At 46.8% G+C, this 17,556-nt stretch overlaps 1 protein-coding gene across 2 annotated transcripts in view; it reads right to left on the bottom strand.

Moving 5' to 3' along the window:
* Positions 1-17,556, bottom strand: part of NIPAL3 (NIPA-like domain containing 3) — a 46,132-nt gene that overhangs the window by 15,688 nt on the left and 12,888 nt on the right. For both annotated transcript variants that reach the window (XM_012650950.1, XM_012650951.1), the window contains exons 3-7: positions 12,920-12,988; positions 11,027-11,198; positions 8,396-8,455; positions 4,030-4,175; positions 997-1,093 (exon numbers count right to left, since the gene is read on the bottom strand). In XM_012650950.1, the coding sequence (XP_012506404.1) occupies positions 997-1,093; positions 4,030-4,175; positions 8,396-8,455; positions 11,027-11,198; positions 12,920-12,988 (544 nt within the window). The remainder of the gene's footprint in view (positions 1-996; positions 1,094-4,029; positions 4,176-8,395; positions 8,456-11,026; positions 11,199-12,919; positions 12,989-17,556) is intronic.

The following is a 17,556-nucleotide window of genomic DNA, read 5'->3' as shown; positions in this document are numbered from 1 at the left end:
TCGCTCTTGCTCAGGCTGGTCTCAAACTCCTGAGCTCAAACAATCCGCCCGCCTCAGGCTCCCAGAGAGCTAGGATTACAGGCGTGAGCCACCGCGCCCCGCCTGAACGGTATACTTTGAACAGGTGAACTTTATGGTATGTAAACCATATCTCAATAGAGCTGTTTAAAAAAACAATCAAATACTGCAACCCTGTCTCAGCGACAGACGCCTGTGTGGTTTACAGCCAGTGACCGTGGGGGGCTGGCAGTGGGAGGGACAGAGAGAAATACACGCAGTGGCACTTGTGCGCATCTCCTTTGGATGTTCTCACTTGTCCCTTTTAGGGAACAGGACGGTGTGGCTTCAAGAGGGGGAGCCGCCAGCCCGAGGCTGGGTCTGGAGGCGCAGCGTGGCAGGAGGCTCCACCAGCCCTGACCCCAGCCCGCTCCTCGTCCTCCGTCCGCTCCTCCTTTCTCAGGAAGGACAGGGTTCTCGCAGCTCTACTCAGCGGATCGAATTGGGTGCAGTTACAGCCTTGTCACAATCTAATCAGGAGCCCTCTCCCCCATAGCACTTGTCCTTCTGAAAGGAAAGGAAAAAAAGAAAGAGCACCAAATCCAGTTTTGCCTTTGACTCCAGAATTCATTCCTGACCTCAGACGGGTTTTGCGTGGACCCCTTCAGGGCTCCGCTTCCGCCTTCCCTGAAACGGCCTGGCAGCTCGGCTCGCCCTCGCTCGGCTTCACTCTTCCTTACTGCCCAAACTCATATCATCTGGGAACTTGGCTACTTGTTTGCTGCCATACTCTCCCTTCAGAATGGAGGCTCCCTGAGGACAGGGTTTGTCTCTGGCCAGCACGGACCCAGCTCCCCGCAGCCGCAGCAGAGACGGAACCACTTGACCGGCCTCCAGCAGCTTCTGTACCCGGAGGCTGCAGCTCTGCAAACAGAACCCACGTTTCCTCTTGGTGCTGCCTGGCGGTGGCAAAACTCCATCCCCCAGGCCCCCACTTACCGAGTAATGCCACCAAGAGAAGGATGACGATGATGCTGTTGGCATTCTTCTCCTTGTAGAAGTACAGCAGCAAGCAGAACAGGATGATCTCCACAAGCTGTGGGAAGCAGCAGGCGGGAGGTCAGTGGGGGACCACAGGGACAGGCCAGCGTGGGAGACCCCGGTGGGCCAGCCTGCAGTTTAGGCTGCTGATCCCATCAAAGTCACAGGCACTCAGAGTTGAAAGGGAGGTGAAACACCCAGCGTTTCCCAAATACTGACAGATACTCAGTGGACAAGAGAAGCGCTGAGGGAATCTCTCTAATCCCTGGGTAACACCGAGGAGGAATTCCTCATTCACCGCACGCTAAAGCTCTGAGGGTGATGTGCCGACCTCATGTCCACATGTCTTGGATGGCCAAGATTCATCAGGCCGAGATGGTCTCTTCCCACTCCCACTGCTCCATGGGTATCCCCATTAAAACTGGGGGTCAAAGAGGGAGACACTTGTTCACAGCTTTTTGGTCAAGAATCCAAGTACACACTCCCCTGGCCCCCAACCAAGCCTCCGACATGTGAGGCTCGGCAGAGCAGGCAGAGGAAGGCAGTGGAGTCAGGAAGACCTGGGTTGGAAGTTGGATCTGCCTCTAAACTAGCTGTGTGACCTTGGGCAAGTCACTTAACCTCTCTAAGCCTTAGTTACCTCCTCTGTGAAATAGGGATGATAATTCTTACTTTGCAGGGCCATGATCATAGCTTACATTTAATGAACTCTCATTGTACACCAGATACAATTCTAAGCATTTGGCCTACACTAAACTCACTAAATCTGTACAGTAACTCTATGAAGTAAGTACTACCACAATCCCAAGCTGGTAAATGGCAGGGCAGGATTTGAACCTGGACAGTCCGGCTCCCAAGCCCCTGCATTTCCCCCAGGCTTCACGGTCTGCAGACACGAGGCCCCATGCTGGTGTTTAGAAGGTGGTCAATCAGCAGAAACTTACTATTTATTAGACACCAGCAAGTCTGAGTTCGAGAAGCTTCCCCTCTTTGCATCAACGACTTGTCCTTTCTACTCCTTAAAAGCCCAGACATTTGGCAATGACTTTCCCAAGAAGGAAAGTCAGCCCCGGCACCTAGCAACTAAAGCAGAAAACTCCGACAAAGCACAGCCCCGCCTGCCTATCTTGAATCCCTACTGAGGTTTATTTAGTGTAAAAACCAATGCAGAAACATTAATGAGTATTTTGAAAATCTAAAAAAATTTCTTCTAATTAGAGACCGTAAAACACAGCTGTTTTCATTTCCACGTTTCTTCCTTGTCTTTGTTCCAGTGAATGCGTACTTGTCTAGTTGTCATCACGGTGAATGCACGATTTTGTATTGGGCCGTTTTTAGTCACCATAAACAATCTTCATGTTTTATGAAGTTGTCATAATTATCTCTAATTGCTGCAGAATACTCCACCGAGCAGATGTGGAGTCACTCGTCAACATTCCCAACCACCGTGAACGCATCCGGGGGCCCAGGGTTCCCGCCTTTCTTCACCACGATCCCTCACCGTTCCCAAGTAGACGGGAGCAGCGCTTGGCGTCATGTCGTGAGGTGGCTGTGCCTATGTGGGTGCCTCCCAACACACCGTGAGTTCTGTGAGCATGTCTCAGTCATTTTTTATATCCATGGTATCTGACACATTGCAAACAATAAATATCTATTGAGTTTGTTTTGGGCAAATCTCTCCAGCTGGCAGCATTGCCTCACAGTCACAGAAATAAGAGTCATTCGCTGAGCACCTACCACGCACTGGGTGATGTACATGCTACCTCCTGGATCTCTCGACACCAGTCCTAAATCCAGTGATTCTTGCCATTTTACAGAGAGAGAAACAGAGAGGGAAAGTGACTTGGCTAAGGCCACACAGCATGTAAAGGATTTGAGCCCAGGACTCCTTGAGCGAAAGGCCTGCTCTGGGGCAAAGCTTTGTCTAGAGGCGGGTCTGTGGTTCTGTCCCATGGACATTTCTCCACATCCACCAGGAAACTTTTGGGGCTGCTTGCCAGCTGGGAGATGATATAGCCCCAACCTCAGGGAAATCAATCCTCTGTCTTGTGGGCAATTTGAGGAAAAGGATGTTCTGGGGCCTCTGACTCAATCAGGGCCCAGGCAGCTCGTGTCGGGGGAAACAGTGAACACATCTGTTGGCAGGTCATGGGGAAGGAGGGTGGCATCTGAGGTCAGGTGTCCTGGCCTACAACTCCAGCTCTGCTCATATGGACTCTGAGCAGGTCAGTTAACCTCTCGGAACCCCAGTTTTCTCATCCATAAAATGATGATCTCAACTTTATAGGGATATTGAGAGAATCTGAGATTGATATATTTTAATATAAAAACGTGTCTAGCACAGTGCAGGGCATGGAACAAGAAAATACCAGCAGCTTCGTAAAATACCTCAGATGCTTCCCTTCATCAGTCTACTTGCAGACCTAAGATGGGTCATAACCGGGGCAGAGGACTGAGCTCTGGCTGGGAGGTTAGGGGGCAAAGTTTCCAGTGTCTCCCGGGTTTCTATCAGCTTCTACCAGCTGGGTGATGCTGGGAGGAAAAAAGAACAAAACCAGCATTCTTAAATTGTTTAAAATTCTAACTTTTTTTTTCCCCAAAATAAAAATTTTAAATGGTTGCTGTAGAAATTTTGGACAATACAAAAAGATGAAGAGAAAATAAAAAGTGAGTCATAATTCTGTCTCCCAGAGACAACTACTGATGCAATTTCTGTTTTTTTCATCCAGTCCTTTCTAGACACATTATATGTACATACACATACATACCTCTAAAAGATAAAGTTGGCATCCTACTATTACATATATGATTTTAGACATGACACAGGACATAAGTAAAATAAACATCTCCCCATGAACTACAAGCCCCAGTGCTGGTAACATATGCCACCATTCATGGAATCCCCCGCTGCGGGGTATCCTGGTTTCTGGGACTCGATCACCTCCCCCTACCCCAGGCATCTCCAGTGGAAGGACTGGCAGCTTCTCTTACCACGTACAAGAGGAAAGGCCAGCTCACAAGGTGCCTGGTGACGTTCTCGCCCGTCATCTTCTCATGACTGTTGGGTGCAAATGTCACCAGCAGGTAGGTACCCACGACAGCCAAACCACAGCCAACAAAGGACAAGACATAGCGCCCTGCAGGGAAGAGAGACTGTCACAGGACTCGCCACACGAGCAGGCCCAGGTGCAATATGGACTCTTGGCAATGAAACAATAGGCTTCCTGTGCAGCATACTGTGACCTGTTACTGTTTGCATTTTGGGTTTTCTTTACTTTAAAAAGTAGATTTTTGGCCGGGCACGGTGGCTCACGCCTATAATCCTAGCTCTCTGGGAGGCCGAGGCGGGTTGATTGTTTGAGCTCAGGAGTTCGAAACCAGCCTGAGCAAGAGCGAGACCCCGTCTCTACTAAAATTAGAAAGAAATTAATTGGACAACTAAAAATATATAGAAAAAATTAGCCGGGCATGGTGGCGCATGCCTGTAGTCCCAGCTACTTGGGAGGCTGAGGCAGGAGGATCGCTTGAGCCCAGGAGTTTGAGGTTGCTGTGAGCTAGGATGACGCCACGGCACTCTAGCCTGGGCAACACAGTGAGACTCTGTCTCACAAAAAAAGAAAAAAAAAAGTAGATTTTCTTCCTTAATGTTATGTTTTTTTAAAAAAAAAAATTTAATGGTTAAAAAAAACTTTAATGAAGTATAACATGCATACAAGAAGAATTTGATGAATTCTCGAACAGTGAACACACCCATGAAACCAGCTCCCAGATCAAGAAAGAGAACATTAGGCCGGGCACGGTGGCTCATGTCTGTAATCATGGCATTTTGCGAAGCTAAGGTGAGAAGATCACTTGAGGCCAGGAGTTTGAGACTGGCCTGGGCAACATAGTAAGACCCTGTCTCTACACAAAATTAAAAAATTTGCTGGGTGTGGTAGTGTGTGCCTGTAGTCCCAGCTACTCAGGATGCTGAGATGGGAGGATCGCTCGAGCCCAGGAGTTTGAGGTTGCTGTGAGCTATGATTGTGCTACCATACTCTACCTGAGGCAACAGAGTGAGATTCTGTCTCAAAAAAAAAAAAAAAAAGAAAGAGAATGTTAGCAGGACCCCAAAATTCCTCACTTATGCTCCCTTCTGATCACTAGACTTCGCCCCCAGGGTAACACTATCTTGACTTCAAACTTCAAACATCACTGAAAGTTTCGCCTGGTTTTGTACCTTATCTAAATGGAATCATACAGTTTGATCTCTTGTGTCTGTGTTCATTCGATATTATGTTTGTGAGATTCATCTGTGTTTTGGGGTATAGTGGCAGTCCATTCATCCTCACTGCGTACAGTGGTCCATTGTGTGACCACAACACAATTTACCCATTCCATTGTTGATGGGCATTCAAGGGGTCTCCAGGCTTGGATTATATGGGTTGCTATGAACATTCTTGTACATGTCATTTGGGAACCACATATATGCATTTCTGCTGGGTATAAAACAAGGAGTAGAATTCATGGGACATAGGATATGTAGATGTTCAGTTTGGTAGTTACTGTCAAATGGTTTTCCAAGTGGTTGTACCAATTTATACTCCTACCAGCGGAGTATGAGAATTCTGGTTGCATTCTGTCAACACTTATATTTTGTGTTTTTCATTTAAGCCATGCTAATATGCATTGTGATTTTAACGTGCATTTTACAGCTAGAATCACTTTATGGTAAAACTAAAAAAACAAATAATACAAAACACTAAAAGCAAACCCTAACATGTACCTTTTAAAAATTACTTCATCCTTTCTCAATTGGCTATTTAACCTACTTCCAAGGGAACTATCTAAATACTATCAATATTCTACTCCACAGGCCTGTGAGAGACTGTTGGTGGTCTAAGAGGCATGCTCCTGGGTGAATGACAAGAGCCTCCTGCCTCTTCCCTGGGCTCCAGCCACGCTCCAATTGAACCCTGTGGGGTTAGTGACAAGCCTCTTGAAGTCCAGCCCAGCCCTAGGCAAGCTGAAAAGGGCTGAGAGTTCTGAGCTGCACATAGGATGATCACAGGCCTCTGGGTTTTTCTGGGATAGAATTAACTTTACCTATTTCATCCCATAGTCTCCAGAAAATGTAATACCATATTAAATTTCTTTTATTTTTATTCTCAGTATGAGGCCCCATAAATATAAGAGGTGCTCAAAAAATGGTTGTTCAATTATTCAATGAATGAATGCACCACGGTTAAACTCAATAAAGGCTGTTGTCTTAAGTTTTCTTCAGGCAGGGATGAGTCTTACTCATCTCTACACCTGTGGAGTCCAGCACAGATCTAGCACTGGGTGAATGTTTGCTGAATTTAATGGAACTGTAGCCAGGGCAGCCACATACAGCTGTGCAGGTTACTCACTGCACAAGGGCACATGGCTGAAAGGGTGAGAAGGGCTAAAATACAGCCTATGCTCTTCTCGCCAAGGCCTGTGCCTACAAAGCTGCAGATGTCCAGAGGGGCCATCTTTCTCCAACTCACACAGGGCTCTGCTTGGACTAGCATGGCTCTTATCCCAGGACTACCCAGAGTGACCCTGGAAGGGATGCAAATCTCTATACTCATCTCAGAACCAGCCCAGGGTGCCCCACCCCCACCCTGCCCCATCATCAGGACTACTGCTAATCAGTCGAAGTCTTTTGGTCTTCTTGGCAGTAGCGCCAAAGCCTCCAGTTCTGCCTTTTCTCAGAGTAAGATTCTTTTCTCTTTTGGCCTCCCAACCCCACCCTGATCTTATTCCACACCAATGACTCAGAACAGTGGTTCCCAAACCTGGCTGTGTATCCACAACATCCTGGGAGTTTCCTCCCACTGAAATCCTGTTTTAAAATTTTTCAGACACAGAGAAAAGTTGAAAGAGCTGTACGGTGAGTACCCACAGTCCCATCACCTAGATTCTAAATTGACACTTTCTTATACTTGCTTTATCACATATCTATCCATCTCTCCATCCCTCTATCCATTCATTAATCCTTCTTATTTTTTGGGTGCATTTGAAAGCACATTGTAGACATCAGTATAAACTTTATCCTGGAGAGCTTTATAAGAATCCCAATGCCTGAGCCCCAGCCCAGACCTCAGTATCTCTGGGGACAGAGCCTGGGCCCACCATCATGTCACTCCTCAACTCCTTGGCATGGCTCACAAGGTCCTACATTATCCAGTCCTCCGTGACCCCAATTTCCTTCTTTCTTTACTCACCACCCTCCAGCTACACTGGCCTTACTGACACTGGACACATCAAGCTTACTCTGGCCTCAGGACCTTTGCACTTGCTGCCTCCTCTATGTGGAACACCCTGCCCACATACCTGGGCATGGCAGTCTCCTTAGTCTCATGGGTCTAGGCTCAAAAATCACGTTTTCAGAGAGTCTAATCCTGACCAGTCTAGGAGAGGTGTCCTCACCTCCCCAAGCCCCACTAAAACATTCTATTTTCCCTGAAGCATTTATTACAACATAACATTATTTTGTTTATTTAGCTGTTCACTTGTTTATTGTATACACACACACACACACACACACACACACACACACACACACACACGACTGTAATCTCCATGACAGCAGGAGCCCCATCTGTTCTACTGCTGTGTCCTCGGCACCTACAATACAGCATGGCACTGAGCAGGTGTTTTGGGGGAACGCTTCTTCACTCCCCGGGTTTCCATGTGGCGGGACCTCCATTCAAGTGGCACTTCTGCCTCTTGCTCCATTGGTCCACATTTCTCAATTGGGCAGAGCTAATATAACAAAAAAATTTTAAACATGGGAGCTTCGGTATTTTTCCTTCCTTCTCTGCCCCAAACTATGTGAGGCAATGATTCCGGGTAAGTGTCTCTACTCCGTAAACCCAAGCATTTCTGCGGGGAACCTGCCCAAGGTCTAACCGGGAGCTGGGGCGTCCTGCGGGACAGTGAGCAAGGTCACTTGGCTGCACACCCGAGCTGCACACGCAGCCCCGCCTTTGCAAGTGATAAAGCACAACGTCTGATCTCCCGTGTGGGACTCCCATTGCTTTAGAACTTGCCAGGGAAAGGTGGTGCCTTTCATGGGGCCTCCTAAAATCCCAAGAATAGGTGCTCGGCATTGACTGACCGGAATGAACAAAAGTCTATTTCTAAAAGTCTCACAGGTGATTCTGAAGTGTCGCCAGGCTTGGGACCCACTGATTTAAACACTCAGCTCTGGGAGCCTGATGAGGGCGGAATACAGAACCACAGAGGGGAGCAGGAGGCAGACGATCCCTAAATCGGGGTGAGCTGGTTTTATAATGAATAAAAAACAGAAGTGTAAAGTTAAGGTCAGGGCTCAAATCACTGAACTTACTCAGAAACTCTTTAGGTTTCCATTTTTCTTTGATGAATATGATTCCTATGATGGAGCTGGCTGAAAAACAAAGCACAGGGAGAAGAGAATGAGGCTGCTGTCCCTTACAGGGCGTCCCCTTGCCCGTGCTCTCTGGGCTGGCTCATCTGCACTGGAGCTTGGTACTTCCCACCCTCTCACTCACGCTCCCAAGAGCTCAGCCCCTCTGATTCCTCTGTTCTTCCGTCTTGGAAAGGGAGGCTCCTCTCTGAGCACTGCATGTTGAGTATTGCTGTGCGACAGGTCATATGCACAAGTTATTTCTGGCACGTCCACCCTCAGAATCGGGTACTGTCATTATTCCTATCTGACAAATGGGGATGGTGAGGCTGAAAGAGGTGAAGGACTGCCTTGAGATCATGCGTTTGGTAAGGGAGGGCAAGTCTGAACCCGGGACTGTTGGAGGCCAGGGCTCTTGCTCCTTCCACTGCAACACCTACCTGCGACATTTCCCTCTGTTTCTTTTCTCTCCCTGAGTCTTCCCCATTCACAGATATACTCAAACACCCTCGTGACTGCCCTAAAGGATAGGGCTGGCAGTCACTGTGACCAGACCTGGGTCACTATCCTAGGGCTGCCTCTTCTGGCTACCTACCCTTGGGTCAGTCACTTCAGCTGAGTGTCAGTTCTCTGGTGTATGAAATAGTGTGTTGGATCCAGTTGGCATCAGCTTACTGATTATCAAATATTCAGGAAATCATTGGTAGCTTGAAATTATTCGGTGGGAATAAATAATGTGTGCATCATGTAAATTGGTAAACACCACGAATCGGGTCTTCCTGCTCCTCTTTCCCACTTTTCCATCCCTTCTCTCCATCCCTCTCCTCCACCTCCTCTTCTTTTTCTTCTCCTTTGTGTGTGTGTGTCTCTATCTGACAGTCAGCTTACCAGCACACCACTGAAAATAACTACTTCTCTGAGTTACAGGGGCAATTAACTGAGCTAATGTATGTAAATCATTTGGCATGCAGTAAATGCTAAATAACTAACTTATTAGTATTAAAGTACCCGGAACGGTGATGGACAAGTCATAGGTATCTAATAAATGGTATCATTATTTTTAATATTATTTTTCACTGGGTGACTTCAGAAGCTCTAGAACCCCTTAATTTCTAGTGGCTGATATCTGAAGTCTCATCATTATAATTCGGCCTCTTATTTTTAAGAATTTGGTGATTTGATTCTGATAAAAATTCAAAGACTAATATTTAAATCACTAATCACCCAGATACTTATTCCTCATGGTGAATAAAGGTTCTGGGAATCCTTTGGCGATGGCAGCAAGGGGCAGAGCAGAGAGATGAGGGTACAAATCTAATTACCTGTAAGGGCTGGGGAGTAACATAAATGGAGAAGATGAGCCAGAAGCAAGACAATAGGGAAAGGTTGAGACTGTGGCCAACGACTCGCCTCAACTGAAGACATTCTAATTACATTTTAAAAAATACTGCGTAGGAGAAAACACACCATGTCTCAGGACCTCACTTACCTTTTAGGCTACCAGTTTACCAACCCTGGTTAGGAAAAAAGTAGGTCTTATCACAGGATCAGGGAAAGCAAATAGGTGTCTGCTCCTTTGTCAGCCCCTGGTGATTGGCTGACTGCCTGAAGTGCTGAGAACCTGAGGTCCCATCTAGGCTGCCTGGGAAGGAATGCTATGATTGATTAATGATGTCTGCCTTGAGCACCGGAGGGAGTGCACAGTTACCATGCACATGCCACTCCTGATATAGAAAAGGGCTTAACTCCAGTTGGAATAAGACCTGACATATGACTTTCTCCATTAAGAGCGTCTCAATAGAGTAGTGCTTGCCAGCAAAATGGAAGGAGACATTTCAAAGCAAGTTCCCTGTCCTAGCTCCTATGTACAAAAAGTTATTGTTCACTAATCTACTAGCAACTTTTCTTTAAGAATGATTTCTTTCCTGATGCTATTTTATCTGTGATCTCATGAACATTAAAACTCCTTTGTCTTTTAGTTGGTTCAAAGGCTCTGAAACACTGGTTCGCTGACCACAGAAATCAAAGAAAAATGTCAGATGAGAAAGTTAATGATGTTTTTGAAATGGTTTCAGTGGATGTAAAAAATTAGAGACTAAGCTAAAGATGCATTTCTTAGAGGTGCAGGATATCTGAACCATGGGAAAGCTTAGTTTGTCTTGACAGCATAAAGATGCACAGGTTAAGTTTTACCTTCCTCCTGCAGTAGAAATAAAACGCAATTTTGATAAAGTTTCTGAATCTTAAAACAAATTCTGGAGCCAGACATCCTGGTTCATATCCCAGCCCTGTTACTCACTGGCTGTGTGATTTGGGGAGAGTAACTACATCACTTCATGCCCCAGTTTCCTCTCCTGTAAAACAGGGATAATAACAGTATTCCCTTTAAAAGGTGGCTGGGAGGATTAGCAGAATTAACATCTGTAAAGCACTGAGAACAGGGCCTGGTGTGTATGAAGCCCTTTGTGTTAGGCTATTATTATCAAAGCAAAAGCTGGTTTGTTCAATGAGCACCTTTGATCCTGGTGGTGACACTGTGGTCACACAGGTGGGTGAGCCCCAGGGAAGGGTGGGGTGGGGCCCTGGTCTTACCTATCACGGAGACTGCGCTGAGGGGCACGATCAGGGAGAGTGGAGCGAAGGCGTAGGAGGCGAACACGCCCAGCTCACCAAGCAGCATCAGGAACAGGCCCAGCCACCATGTCTTGGTCTTGAAATAGGCCCGGGGGTCCTTGGAGCCTGCCAGGCGGATGTGGCAATACTTCTAGAAATCCGAGAAAGAATGTACTTTGCCCAGATGTTTGGAGGAAAAAAATGCTATGATGTGCATATCCTACATCTACCCCCCACATTTAAAAATAAATTGGGAAGACCTGTCAAGGTTTTCTGGAGTCCTTACTCTGAGAAGAGTAAAACGCTAGGATTCTAAACACTAGATGGTTATCCCAGGACAGTAGTTCTCCAACTGGCTGGGAAGCCTTCAAACGTCCCTGGAAAGCTTTGAAAAAATACACGTCTGAGCCTCATCCTCAGATTCAGGCCTGGAAGTGGGCATTCCCAACGCACAGCACAGGCAACGCACAGTCTCAGGGTGGGAACCACGGTCTAAGGATCCCACTTTGGCCTGGCCCTCGGGTTGACCTTCTCCATGTTTGGGATGCCCGCTTGGCTACACTCCCTATTGTATGCATGCCAGCGGCACTTGCTGGACAGCCGTGGGTGTACCAGTGGACCTTGCCCTCCCTGGGGTGGATACTTGGCTCAAGCATGACCAGTATTCTTTTTTGGGGGAAATGTGAACTTGGGACATAGAAATTGAGGCAGTAAGCGATGAAGGCTAGAAAGTCACGCTGACTTAGGGGGCCAAGTCTGCCATCTGGGGAGGACCATGATATGGGCTGCACAGATACATAAGCAGAGCTGCCGGTCTGCAGAGAGAAGAGAATGAACCAAACAAGTAGCTAAGAGACCTCACCAGTCTCAGCAATGCGCGGAAACACTCCACACACGCGTGGGCGCTGAGATGCACAAGGCACAGCTGGACAAGGCACATGCGTGTGTCCACAGGGACAAGAGTCTCACGCCTGCCCCCAGGAGGGAGAGCGGCTCACTGCAAGCAGCAGCTGGGTAGCGGTGGTGGGGTGAAGGTGGCCAGTGTGCTATGGGATGTATGCTGTCAGCAGGTGGCAAGTCTTAGTCTGGGTTTCCCAGCAGCAGTCCCTGAGACAAGGGCTCGGAGCAGTTTGGGAGTCATTTGTTTAGGAGATGATCGATTCCAGGAGGCACAGGTAAGGGAGGGAGAAAGTGAGGCAGGGAAGGGACAAGAACCAGTGAAGGGTGCATTAATGAGTGAATTAGTCCCGTGGGCGACTGGGGCCTGGGAACCCTCTGAAAACACCTGTGAAATTGACCCCAGCGTCATTCTGCCAGAGGACAGGAGCCCGGGGCCTCTATCTACCGACTCCAGTGGAGTTAACAGCCCCTTCCCAACACGCAGCCCAGCTGCACCTGCAGGCCAGGAGAACCCGCTCCCTGGAGCCCCCATGAGAAGCTCCTTGAGCTACCAACTTGCTGCAAAACACACCTGCTTGTGAACTCAGATGGGCCAAGGGGATTGGGAGCAGGACACTTATCTACAGTGGTGGCTACAGGGCAGCCCTAGTGACTGTTAACTAATGGACAGTGCTGTAATCAGAGGTGTGACAAAACTATGACAATTCTGGCAGCCTTGTAGCAAGGCAAACAGGACAGGATGAGACCAGAGCCAGGAGGCCAGTTAGGAGGTCACAGCACAGCTCAAGAAGAGAGGTAAGGACCAGGCTAGGAGGACGAGGGTGGGAATAGAGGGGGGCACTGAATCAAGAGAGATTCTGGAATAGCCCATAAGGTACTGTCCCTAGTACCACCCAGGGATGGAGTAGGTAAGGCCCCACAGAGAGGTGGCAGCTGGACATGCCCCAGACAGGGCTGAAGACTGAAACTTACCTGGAGATTAAGGGCAATGCTGACCACAAGGTGCCCAAAAATCGCCAAGAGGGCGCCGATCAAATTTTCCTGTAAGGGAAGTACACAGGAGCAGATGTGAGTTGGGCCTAAGCCAAGGGGCCCCAGGACACATTTGACACCCAACTCTTTGCTGTCCCAAAACAAACCAGGAAAACAATATCCATCACAAAGCCACACCCAGACCCTAGACTGGAATTTTACTACCCACAATCTGGTTGTTTTGCTGGTTTACAAAACACTGCCCTGAGTTGGACCCTTCCAGAAAACGCCATCCAGGCCTGGTCACGATGACCTGACAAGGCCTGAACCTGCTCTGCTATTCCTTTTAATGTACTGACTTGCCACCATCTTGTGCGGAAAAGCGACGTTCATAAATCAGAATTTACAACAGAAATACAGGCAGGGATACTTTTGCTACCTTAACAATGTTTCCATGAACTCTCTCAACTGGCCAACTTGCTTCGGGCACTTTCAATTATTTAATTTATAAAAAGTTAATTTACATCACCTCATAAGTAAGGTTCAGAGTCTTTGGCATGGTATTATTTTTTAACTTTGTAAAATGATTATCAAACATATTCACTGTAGAATAATTAGGAAATATAGGTAAATAAAAAGTAATAACACAATAGAAAAGTCACCTGTAATTCTATAACTCAGAGATAATTACTATAAACATTTTGGTTCTTATTCCTGCAAACTTTTTCCTGTCCATAAATTTGGATATCAATGGAAATGTTAGTTTACCTTATAAAAATAAGGTTACAATCTGTTTTATAACCTGTTTTTTTAACTTAACATATTATGAACACATTCCCCTGGCAGGCGTATCTAATTCATCATTTTTAATAAATGTCAAATAACTCATTGTATGTGTCATATTTTATATTATTGCTTTGCTATTATTGGATATTTAGGCTGTTGCCTGCTTTCTGAAACAATGCTGTGATTGAATATCCCAGGATACACAGTTTTGTGCGTTTGTGTGGATTAGTCCCTGGGGATAAATTCTTAGAAGTGGAATTGCTGGGTCAAAATGTACATAAGCCTAGCATTTAAGTCACACTACATCCTGTCCCTGACACACTTACTGGCATTGTTCTACCATCAAATGCCAAAGGAAGTCTCTGTGTCAGCCAGATAGGAATCCTCTCTTCCCAGGATGTGCCCTTCCCAGCTCCTCCTTTGCTCATGTGGTTCATCCACCTGGTTGCCCTCCCCGGTGAAATCCTGCCCGTTCTTTAAGGTGTGGGCCAGGCCCCAGGGAATCAGCAGTGATCAAGGCAGACACAGTCCCTGCTCTCACAGCGTTCAATCCACCTGGACAGGTAACTAGCAAGCTGCTTCACAGTGGCCAAAGGTGGCTCAGGCGGCCTCCTCAGGACAGAGGCAGCGGTAAGGGTGAGGTCAACCGTGCCTCCCTCCTTCCCTCTCCTGGAATGCACCACGCTTAGAAGACAGGTCTTCCCAGAGAAGAGGCAGTTGGCCAGGGGTAAGGGCAGGAGGAGGGAGAAAGAGGCCTACTGACCGAGATCCCCATGGGGGGGGGGTGTCCCTCACTTCTCTTCCCGCGAGGCACAAGAAAGACCCTGAGCTGGGAACCAGGAGACCCTGTCTCAGTCCTAGCTGAAACCTGGGACAAGTCACCTCCCCTGGTGGGGCTGTGTGTCCCCTGCCTGGAAAAGGTAAATGCTGGAAACTGACTGACTCAGTTCCCACACAGCTAGATAGCACAGAGCCACCTGAGAGCAGAAACTGCATCCTTCCTACAGGATCAGAGCATCTCAGAGCTACGACAGTCAGTGGAGACCAACCAGGCCAGGGTTTCCCTAACTGGGTTCCCAGAGACGTGAATGTATAAATGGGGTTCCAAGGCAAAACAAAAACAAAAAACAAAAACAAAAACTCCCACCATGTAGTTAAATAAGCTCGGGAGAAAATACTGTATCAACCCACTGCTTGGAGACCCACAGTGCAGACGCTGGAGGTTCTCAGGAGCTTCTCCTTGTCTAACTCAGGTTTTCCAAACCTATTTGGATCTAGAGCTCTTAACCTGGAACCCAGTCATTGGCGTCTGTAGAAGACATCTATGATTCTCATCCGACTCATATTTTAATCACTTTCCTCCTCTTCTAGTAATAACACCCTGATTTTTCTGGGAACGACTACCTCCGTACTTCTCACTGGACACAGTCTTGTTGGAAGTGTCATTCAAAGTGCTCCATCCTCCCCCGGACGAGGATGGGCCTATGACCAAAGCTTGATCCAAGTCGGGTAGGTCAGAAACTCTCTTCCTGGGATCCAAATCTTGGACTGGGAAACAGGCTGAAAAAAGGCTGGCTCACTTTGGCCCCATGCAAGGCCTGGACAGATCATTAGTTCCTGCTTCTCGGATCCTGGAGCCCTCCTGGTTCCCGTCCTTCCTGAAGCTGGGAACAGCCCTATGGTCTTTTGTTTAAGGGCTGCTTTCTATTAGTTGCAACCAGAAAGCCTACTAGAACCAACGCTACATGGAATGCAGTTTGGTAGCACGTTTATGATTAGTCTAACTTCTTATAAACATGAATGGTGTTTTTTCCTCCCCTTTCTTAGAGATGTGGCGTGGGTGGACAAAAAAGGCTGTTTTTACTTTTTTTAAAAAAGTATATTAATAGATTTGTTATTAAAGTGACAAATTCACAAATCTAGGTTTTTTGAAATAAAATCTTATGACAGAACTAAATAATTCTTGTAAATCTAACAAATTACACTTATGAATATAACGAATCTTAATTTCTCTTAAATGTTCTAATGCTGCTCACATACAATAAAATGTTATAACTTTCCATTTAAAACGTCAATTACAGGAATTCTGCTTCCAGGCAGATGGAGTAGACATACTTTTCTCCATTCATCCTGCTACACACAGCTAAAACCTTGGACCTCACATATAAAACAAACATAAGACGACTCTGAAAGGTGGAGAGAAGGTGGTAGACAGGCTAGAAACCTGGGTCCTGAGGAACAACATGGTGGTGGGTTTCCTGGGTTTTCTTTTAGCCTCATACATCCCAGCCTTGGAGCTGAAGAAGCCAGCACCCTGGAAATACCAACAGGTGCAGGAAAAAAGCCCCACTTTCTCTAGGCAAAGGATCACGAGATGGGCAGCTACACAGGAAAAAAACTTTTAGACAATAACCACTCTACTACAAACACAAGAGAAAAAACAGATGGCGCCAGCATAGGCTGAGGAGAAATCCTAGACTTCCACCCTTTCAAGGCTGTAACAAGGCACCTGTATGGTCTGTGTCCCCCAAAAGTCATATCTTGAAGTCCTAACCCACGAGGTGATACTAGGAGGTGGTGTCTTTGGGAGGTGACTGGGTCATGAGGGTGGAGTCCTCACGAATGGGATTAGTACTCTTATAAAAAAGAGACTCAAGAGAGACCACTCTCCCCTTCCACCACATGAGGATACAGCAAGAAGGAGCCATCTATAAGAAACAGGACCCTCACTAGGCACTGAATCTGTCGGTTTCTTTGATCTTGGACCTTGCAGCGTTCAGAACCATGAGACATAAATCTGTTTATTAGCTACCGAGCTTATGGTATTTTGTTAGAGCAGCCCAAATGGACTAAGATGGCACCCAAAATCCCCTGCTAGGACTACTCGAGAAGGTCAAGCAGGGAGCCAGTGGCCAGTGACGAGGCATCTCCCTCCCATGGTATCACTGGAGACCACAAGGGGAGCCTGGACTTCTATCTTTGATGCACAATAGTTTTAATTTTGATGAAGTCTAATTCATTTATTGTTTTCTTTTATTGTTCATGCTTTCGGTGTCATATTTTAAAACTGTTGCCTAATCCAAGGTCACAAAAATTTACACCTATATTTACTTCCAAGAATTTTATAGTTTTTAGGCCGGGCGCAATGGCTCACACCTGTAATCCTAGCACTCTGGGAGGCCGAAGCGGGCGGATTGTTTGAGCTCAGGAGTTTGAAACCAGCCTGAGCGAGAGCGAGACACCGTTTGTACTATAAATAGAAAGAAATTAATCGGACAACTAAAAATACATAGAAAAAATTAGCCGGGCACGGTGGCACATGCCTGTAGTCCCAGCTACTCAGGAGGCTGAGGCAGAAGGATTGCTTGAGCCCAGGAGTTTGAGGTTGCTGTGAGCTAGGCTGACGCCACGGCACTCACTCTAGCCAGGGCAACAGAGTGAGACTCTGTCTCCAAAAAAAAAAAAAAAAAGAATTTTATAGTTTTAGCTTCTTTGATCCATTTTTAGTTAATTTTTGTGCATGGTATGAGGTGGGAGTATAACTTCATTCATTCATTTACATGTGGTTAAGAGTATCTAACAGTATTTAAAAATACCAGTATTGGAATGTGCCAGAAATTACATACTTTGCAAATATTTAAACTCACAATGAAAAATTTTAGAACTAAAAGAATGTGTGAGGAACAAGTTTGAGAGCCTGGAAGAAAGCCCTGCATTAAATGTGGCCCTTGTGGAGGGTACAGAGCAAGGACTTCAGCCTCCGTGGGAGGGGGAGACAGGCAGTGGCAGGTGTGAGCCAGTAGTTCAGTTAACCAACGCCGATGAGGAGGAGCGGTGGTTAAGGAGAGTTA

This window comes from Propithecus coquereli, unplaced genomic scaffold (genome assembly GCF_000956105.1).
Source record: "Propithecus coquereli isolate 6110/MARCELLA unplaced genomic scaffold, Pcoq_1.0 Scaffold341, whole genome shotgun sequence".
NCBI lineage: Eukaryota > Metazoa > Chordata > Mammalia > Primates > Indriidae > Propithecus > Propithecus coquereli.
Note: the sequence above shows the minus strand (reverse complement) of the source record. Positions and strands in the feature narration are given on the sequence as shown.